The sequence below is a fragment of the Taurulus bubalis genome (genome assembly GCF_910589615.1).
Source record: "Taurulus bubalis genome assembly, chromosome: 15".
NCBI classification, from domain to species: Eukaryota; Metazoa; Chordata; class Actinopteri; order Perciformes; family Cottidae; genus Taurulus; species Taurulus bubalis.
Genome location: NC_136603.1, coordinates 1,951,892 through 1,960,702, shown reverse-complemented (window position 1 = coordinate 1,960,702; position 8,811 = coordinate 1,951,892). Strand labels below are relative to the sequence as shown.

Sequence of the window (8,811 nt, the reverse complement as noted above, 5' to 3'; positions counted from 1 at the left end):
TGGGCTTTTAGCTTTATGTATTTGTCAGTTGACTAAAACAAACCCAGACCACATGTGGGGTCTCCCCATGCAGTCCAACCTTGAGCCAGGTTGTGACTGACAGATATATTTTAAATGTATTTAATATTTTACCATCCATACAGACATTTGCTAATAATGTCTGCACACTTATATAATATTAGATAAATATTAGAATATTTGTGCTTTCATTGGTGGCATTAACTTACATTAAAGCTCATATGATGCACTAATTCAAGCCTGCGTTCCTGTTTGGTGGTGCGGACACATGATCCACACCCACTACGGACGACCACCATGTTATGAGCTAAGAGGTTTTTGTCTTTTCACATATTTCTGTGCGATCAGGCTCTTTCTTTCTGTCCTGTTTCACCACCGTGTTTCTCTAAAGACTGTCTGCTCTGCCAACATCAATAAAAAAGACCTGAAGTCAACCGGTTCCTCCCTGTGCTCTGGCAATGTTTGCTTTACTGTTTGCTTTCATCATTAAATTAGTTTTCTGCAGGACTACTCCTCACCCTGAAGGGCTTTCACAGCAAACAGATCTACATGATGAACTTGAATGATCCTTAGATGAAGAAATGAATAATAATAATAATGGGCGTTCAGCAGTTTGAAACAGTATCAGCTCCTCTGAACACGACTCTTTGTCCTCTACCTGCATGGGGTTGGAGGGTGGAGTCAGCTGGTCCGCTCACCTGGACTGACTCTGGGATCTTTCTGTCTCCTGACTTTCACCTTTTGGGCTTTTAGCTTTATGTATTGGTCAGTTGACTAAAACAAGCCCAGACCACATGTCACGGATTCCCTGTTGTATTAAGTGTTTTCATCCTGTCTGTCAGCTCTAACCACTCTCCTGTCATTCCAGATCCTGCCACTCACACCTGATTACCCCTCATCACCGTCACCTGGCCCTCACGCCCATCTCACCTGCAGCCCGTTCCCTCATTAGCTCACTATTTAGGGCCCCTCACTTGCGTGTGTCCTCTGCCAGATTGTCTTGTCCATTGTGCCAAACTCTCCAGCATCTGACCCCGTTTATGTACTGTATTATGTCTGCACACTTCAGTCATCTGAATATTTGTCCTTTCATTGGTGGCATTAACTTACATTGAAGCTCATATGATGCACTAATTCAAGCCTGCGTTCCTGTTTGGTGGTGCGGACACGTGATCCAAACCCACTACGGACGACCACCATGTTATGAGCTAAGAGGTTTTTGTCTTTTCACGTATTCCTGTGAGATCAGGCTCTTTCTTTCTGTCCTTTTTCACCACCGTGTCTCTCTAAAGACTGTCTGCTCTGCCAACATCAATGAAAAAGACCTGAAGTCAACCGGTTCCTCCCTGTGCTCTGGCAATGCCCCGTGGATGTTTGATCACATTCATCTTCCACCCAAGGAAGTTACCCTTCGTTTTGGGAGGCGGATCATGAATACATTAATATTATTAGAGCGATCACAAACTGCAGACAGGAACGTACTGAACCCTAAAAAGTCAAGTCTTAACCCCAATATTGAATGATGGACATTGTGTAAAGATCTTTGACCCCACAATGCAATTCATACAAGGACACACACTCACCAACCTGCTGTCAGTTCATCAAAGTTCAAGTTCAATCGTCACTTGAAACATAAAAATACATTGTTTCAAATAATATGTGTGACTTTCTCTGAGGGAAACTGATGGAATTGGATGCAAACAAACCCCAGTAGTTAGTGAATGTGGCCCCTGGAGTACAGCAATAGAACCCCTGCATCCTGCATCAAGATGAGCTATAATGATAAGAACTATAATGAGGGGTGGGCTGTGGGACCATAGTGTCCAGCTGGTGAATATATTTTGCAAAATGTGGACTTTGAGAACTCTTTTAGTGAGTCCTATACAGGCCGTTCCACAAATCAACATTTAGAAAACATTCATAGAGCTGCAATTCATGAACTGGCCAACACTCAACCTAGTATTGAAGAAGTGCTTTGTTTGTTCATGGATGCTTCATATTATAATGTTGTAACTGAATAGAGGTGGATCCTACTTCTGGGATGACGTGGAAGTTAAACAGACGTGTTATTGAAGTAGTTCATGTTTTAACATTCAGACCAACAGGCATGGCTGTGAAAGGTATTTAAACAGACCTTCAGTATGAGATGCAACGAGGGAGAAGACGCTTGTGGTGAGTCCTCTTTGTCTGTTGGTGGAGGTTTTAGAGAACAGAAATAACTTTAATCTGATCTGTGGGTTAGAAAACTGGTAACAACTGAAGTGTCTTGTTGTAATGGGGTTGAACGGTGCGGCATTTCCAGGTGATATTCCAGTTGTAGAGTTCTGAGAGTCAGTGAATCCTGAGCCATGCGTCCTGTTGTGGTGACTGCCGTCCTTCTTCTGGTGGTGCTGATGTCCATGTCAGCCTCTGCAGAATGTAAGAACCAAACTGTCACTAAATAACTTTCTACACAGACACCAGGAACACTAAACTAACAGCACTTTTTTTCTGTGAAACAGGGAATCCTGGAGAAATGTGTCAGACCAAATATCCGGCCACACCATGTAGAATTGATGCTAACTGGGTCCAGTTCGGTAATGACCGCTGTGTGAAGGTGTTCCACAAGTCACATTTGAACCATGAAAATGCGATGGTAATAAAAACAAACACACACCAGACTACAGACAGTACATTTGACCTCTTCCTGTTCACACAGTCTCATCACTTCATTAGAAGAAGTGAGGAAAGAGGAGGACGCTGTATTTATAGAAAGGAGAAGTCCATTTACTCTCAAGTATTTTCAAGTGTTTTAATAAAGCAGGTACAGCTATGGAGGGTCATTTACCCAGAGCAAAAATTGACAAATTCATTTTTATACTTTTGGCATTTTGAAAAAAATAGAAAATCTTAATCATAATGAATCCCAAACAAATGTCATTACAAGCTTGAATTCAAACATTTAAATTGAAATGGGAAACAGGAAAATTAAATGATGAGAAAAATGAGCAGTCAAAATGAATTAAAGTCATCTTTATATTGTTGAGGGTGATCTTGTGAATTCTCCTCAGAGCAGAAGGGAACTGAACAGCCTTCATGACTTCAGGTCAGGAGAAGAAAGTTCAAATCAGGGAATGAGGATGAAGAATAATCCTCATTATCTCTTTTGATTACAGAAACGCTGTAAGACCTACGCTAATGGAGATCTGGTATCAATCCACAGCCTTATTGAGCTGTGTCAACTGGAATGTGCCATGTACAGGGCTACGACTACAAAACATCATTACTGGATCGGACTGTATCAGGTAAGAAGTGAATGTTTCTGTTCAGTTTGTGCCTCTAATGTGTTTACAATGAAAACACAGAGTTATTGAATTATGTTACTACTCTCACTAATCGTCCACCAAAGAAATCTACAAAAAAGCCCCTGAAGCACATAGAAACATCCTACTGAGCTGAATACTACTTACTGTGTACTTCTACCTCAGAGTAACATGTTGTAGTACTGCATTAACCTGCTGACACATGTTGATGTTATGTTGCAGATTCAGATTTGACTCAAACAATGTAATAATTCAATTTGATGCATAATAACTATATTAATCCAGGAGACAACTCCAATGCAGTGGATTGTTATTCTGATCATAATTATGTTGAGATGAAAAACACAGACTGTATGAATGTTAGTACAGTCGTCATCCTCAGGTCATCCATTGTTTGTTTTTTCTTTTCAGAACGGTGACGGATTTGCTTGGGTCGATGGGACTAAACACGACTACTCCTATTGGTCTAAAGGCCAACCCGACAGCAGTTGGTGGAAAAAAGAGGTTTGCGTTGAGATGAACTACGGGGGTAAGTAAACTAAAGACTCAGGAGGAGAGGTTATAACTTAATAGAGATGAATGTAGACTTCTGAACCTCAAGAAAAGACACTTTCATGACCCCTGGTGGATGATTATTAACCATCCACCATAAGCCCCGTTAAGCCCCAAGGCATTTTTTAGGATTTAGCTCGAAATAGCATACCCAAACTAAAAAGGGTGTATCTCTGCAACCACAAGGGCTATTTAAATAATTCGAGTGTTATAATAAAGGCAACCCTTGTGAGCTTTTGGTCAGATGTGTAAATATTAGTATATTTGTTGCTGGCTAAGAGTATAAAAGACGCGTTGTATCTGAACCCTGAACCCAGAGATCATTGATTATTACATTTTGATGGAGCGCTTCTTTTTCAACCGGTGCAGCTTTTCCAGCTTTCAGGGCACTCGTTCAGCGGTCCAAGAAACACACCACCAACTACATGCATGTAAATCATCTCACGTGACGCTACTCAGATAATCAAATATGTATTCTGATCAACTTCCCGCTCAAGTGAGATTCACACACACAGGAGAGAGTCTGAGAAAAATACGTGAGTCAGAAGTTATTTCACATGTCGTTCTCGTAAAAGAGGAAAGTGGTCAGAGACCAGAGTCTTGAACCAAGAATGGACTCTTCTGTCTTCATTCTTCCAATGGACAGTTCAAAACCAGAATGTCTCATATGTTCAGAGACCGAGATGATTATTAAAAGCAGCAATGTGAAGCTCCACTACGAGACAAAGCACAGAACCTTTGATCAAACGTACCCACTCACATCTGAGATGAAGTACAGGAAATAAACCTGAGAGCTCAATATGATCAGAATGCTAACATTCATTTACTGTCCAATAATGATGTAAACAGAGAGGACTAGAGCTGAAACAAGTGGTTTAATAACCACAGATGAAGTCCCTTTTTAGATTATGAGATCAATATAACAAGTTTTCAGTGAATTCAGTGGAATTAATTTTTCTAAAATGAATTACTATATTTTAAGAGTCACATTTTCAAAATCATTCTGTTCTTTCACTCTTTCATTCATTCATAAATACATCCCATATTTTAATTGAAACATGATAACTTTTATTTTATGATTCATCTAATTCAATTTGAAAACTAACTATCAATATTGTTGAGATATTATTTAATTGAACTTCATTTGATTTGACAGTCAGTTGTTGACTTCATACAGACGTTAACACAACTGTTTCACACAATACATTAATATATTCAGAGTCCTGGGTTTCCTCAACATGAAGAGAGGGTTTAAGTGAAGGACGAGGCATATCAGGAGCATATATTATTATAGTATAATGCAGTAAGTACACACATTCATAGCAAGTTCACACTGTGTAAAGACAACATGACAATAAGACACTTCAGTACCACAAACCCTGAAATCTCATTAATCACATGACTGTCCTGTTTTCTGTTTTCCAGGCTGGGGACTCTGGAACGATGCAGCATGTTATTGGCAGAACTCCTTTGTGTGTCAAGTGAGACTCTAGTAGTACAGAGTGAGACTCTAGTAGTTCAGAGTGAGACTCTAGTAGTTCAGAGTGAGACTCTAGTAGTTCAGAGTGAAACTCTAGTAGTTCAGAGTGAGACTCTAGTAGTTCAGAGTGAGACTCTAGTAGTTCAGAGTGACACTCTAGTAGTTCAGAGTGAGACTCTAGTAGTTCAGAGTGAGACTCTAGTAGTTCAGAGTGAGACTCTAGTAGTTCAGAGTGAACATGAAGAGCTGCAGTTGGACTCGTCTTCATCAACTGTAACCACTGCAAGCTTTCACATTTACTGCAATAAATATCCAGCATCATAAAGACATGTTGATGGTTCCTGTGTCTTCTGTTTGTATTCAGCTGTATGACAGTTGATCCATCTGTCTTCATGTCATGGCATCAGTAGAAAACACAGCTTCATCATATCACTCATCAAGACAGACTGAAGGCTGAGAAACCAGAGGGAACCAAACACTGATGAATCAGGACAACATAAAGCAGGATAACAATGACATGATGAAGTCTGACTTTGAGACAGTGTGATGTATACAGTCACGTTTCAATGAATAATTAATTTGGATAACAACAAAATGAAGTAATTCTCATCTGTAGACTGTAGTCACTGCAGTCACATTAACACATTAGACTTCATAAGAGAGGGAACCCAACCTTCATGTTGACCTCATCTATACACCAGTAAAAATAATAAACTAGCATCTGGCTGCTAACAGTTTCATCACCTATGATAATTCAGCTCAAACCATAGTGCTGCAAGAGCAATGGTTCTTAACATTTTTGACCTCGGGGCCCAACTTTTCAAGTACAAAGTTCAAATATTAACACTGAATTGGTTTATTAACTAATTGATCTCACTCTTGGCTTGATTTGTATTCAATAACTAACTCAAATCTACAGTTCAACAAGCAAAAACCTTGTCAAATAAATGACATGATGCAATGTGACCATCACAAAGACATTTATTGATCATGTTTGCAGGACCAGAAGTTGCTCTTCATATCTGTGACAGCTGGCTTTCACAGCACATTTGAAGTTGCCAGTCAGTGACAGACAGACCTTTTCTGCATCTGGATGACACTGTCCTTTATCTGGAAAAACCCCACCGGCTTTCCAACGAACGTTGGATGTTTGGTTTCTAGATATCGTTTTAGCTTTGAAGCGTTCAGTGCTGCGTTAGCTAGCGAGGCTAGCGTTAGCCCTCACTCCACACAGGCTCAGGGCTCCGCCTCGTTGTCTCCGTTCACAAAGCCCTACTTCGTGAAGTCAGGATCATACTTGCACTAACATTTAGACGTTTGGGGGAATGTTCAGCAGTACTTTCGTCTTCTGCATATTTGAGCTTGTTAAATAACTGACTGACGCATTACCGCCACCAAGCAGTGGGAAGATATATTGTAACTGAGCGTCTCGTGGACAACAGTAATATCTCTGCTGTCTTCACTTCATTACCTATGCGTTCCCACGGCCCTCGTGGCACACAGGTGAAAACGGAAAAAAAATGTTTTACGACACACATAACTAAATGGTTTCTCCCCTGTGTGGATAGTCATGTGAACGTTCAGGCTTCCCTTATGTGTGTCGTATGTTTTACGACACACGGAACAACTAAATGGTTTCATTCCTGTGGGGTGAGTAATGTGACGTCTCAGGCCTCCCTTTTGTGAAAATGTTTGACTACACACAGAACAACTAAATGGTTTCTCCCCTGTGTGGATAGTCATGTGAACATTCAGGTGTCCCTTTCGTGAAAATGTTTTACTACACACGGAACAAATAAATGATTTCTTCCCTGTGTGGACAGCCATGTGACGTTTCAGGTTTGCCTTATTTAAAAATGTTTTACTACACACGGAACAACTAAATGGTTTCACTCCTGTTTCAGATCTAATGTGTCTCTCCAGACGTACCTTGTGGTCAGAGCTTCCAGCACATTCATGCGAGCTGATTGATGTATTTCCAGTACCACAGTTCACATCACTTACAGGTACTTCATTGTTTTGAAGAGGGTTTGAATCTGACTGAGGTTCCTGAGTCTCCTTCCAATCTCTACTGTCATCAGTCTCAGGTTCAGACAAGTCTTCAGTCTCATCAGTATCTGTTCCTGGATGTCTTTCTGGATCTAATTTCCTGTCTGGTTCTGATCCTCCACAACCCGCTCCATCAGCTTCTGTCTCCATCTGTTCAGTTTGTCTTTGATGGAGCTGTGAGGACTGAGCTTCTTCTTCATCAGCATCTTCAATCTTTAAAGGAGTGAATGAGAACTTGATACCAGCCTCCTCCAGCCCTTGAAGCTGCTCTCCCTCCTGACTGGTCCAGAGTTCCTCCTGTTCCTCTTTAATGTGTAGGGGATGTGGGTCCTCCTGTTCCTCTTTAATGTGTGGGAGCTCTGGGTCCTCCTGTTCCTCTAAAATGTGTAGGGATGTGGGTCCTCCTGTTCCTCTTTAATGTGTGGGGGCTCTGGGTCCTCCTGTTCCTCTTTAATGTGTGGGGGATCCGAGTCCTCCTGTTCCTCTTTAATGTGTGAGGGCTCTGGGTCCTCCTGCTCCTCTTTAATGTGTGGGGGCTCTGGGTCCTCCTGTTCTTCTTTAATGTGTGGGGGATCTGGGTCTCCCTGTTCCTCTTTAATGTGTGGGGGCTCTGGGTCCTCCTGGTCCAGGCTGGAGTGCTGCTGCTCAGGGGGAACCTCTTCTTTAACCACCAACAGCTGCTGGACGTCTGTGGGGAATAATAAAATACATTCATACGTCTGAGAAATCTTATATTAAACTCTATTATTTAAGAGGTTTATCACTGAAAAAGCGGTGAATTACTTGTAAATGAGAAAAGCATGACCCCTAAATAAAAACATGCTGCTGCTGTCATAAACATCACACAGCAACTCGTGTTGCATTGACTGAACCACTCCCCACCGGCAGTGACAGACCCTCAGTAGCAGATGCAGAGACTACATGTTCCACCAACTGTAACTTGCTCCACTGACCGGCTACTTTTAGTTCCCCTCTAGTACACCAACAAAGGTCATGTGTAGCTAATATAGTGAAAGAAGAAGTATACATATAATTGATTTGGTATAAACCACACCACACACCTCATTTGACGAGCCCCACTAGGAACCCCAGGGAGTCCCTGTGTCACAGTCACGGCGTCACAAAGACAATCTACATGGTACATTCCTTCACCCTGCATCGTCCATGAGACTCACGTTGCTCAAAGGAGGTGAAACAACGTTGGTGCCTTTAAAGAAAACACCCTGAGCTAATAGAACTACATTCTCTGGTCGAACAACAGACTGCTTCTGGATCCTGAAGGAGAAACGGATAACTTTCCCCGTGCTCCTCTACTTTAACCTGCAGATTGAAGAACACTGAATTCCTGGAGTCTTTAAGGAGACATTCGTTGTTTTCTCTGCCCCCAGATGAGAATCAATTAAGAGGCTT

General features: G+C 41.4%; 1 protein-coding gene across 1 annotated transcript; it reads left to right on the top strand.

The window, feature by feature from the left end:
* The first annotated feature begins 2,081 nt into the window (after nucleotides 1-2,081).
* LOC306747554 (C-type isolectin Sp-CL4-like) lies at nucleotides 2,082-5,681 on the top strand. The gene is made up of 6 exons (XM_079230611.1): nucleotides 2,082-2,190; nucleotides 2,321-2,436; nucleotides 2,520-2,653; nucleotides 3,174-3,302; nucleotides 3,732-3,849; nucleotides 5,298-5,681. Exons 2-6 carry the CDS (start codon nucleotides 2,367-2,369, stop codon nucleotides 5,363-5,365), a joined length of 519 nt encoding a protein of 172 aa, XP_079086737.1. The 5' UTR covers nucleotides 2,082-2,190; nucleotides 2,321-2,366; the 3' UTR covers nucleotides 5,366-5,681.
* The last annotated feature ends 3,130 nt before the right edge of the window (nucleotides 5,682-8,811 follow it).

Bases quoted from the DNA above. Each gene is read 5' to 3' on its own strand.
- LOC306747554 (XM_079230611.1), top strand. From the start codon at position 2,367: ATGCGTCCTGTTGTGGTGACTGCCGTCCTTCTTCTGGTGGTGCTGATG. The intron at 2,654-3,173 runs GTAATAAAAACA...TTTTGATTACAG, and splicing joins TGAACCATGAAAATGCGATG to AAACGCTGTAAGACCTACGC. The intron at 3,303-3,731 runs GTAAGAAGTGAA...TTTTCTTTTCAG, and splicing joins ACTGGATCGGACTGTATCAG to AACGGTGACGGATTTGCTTG.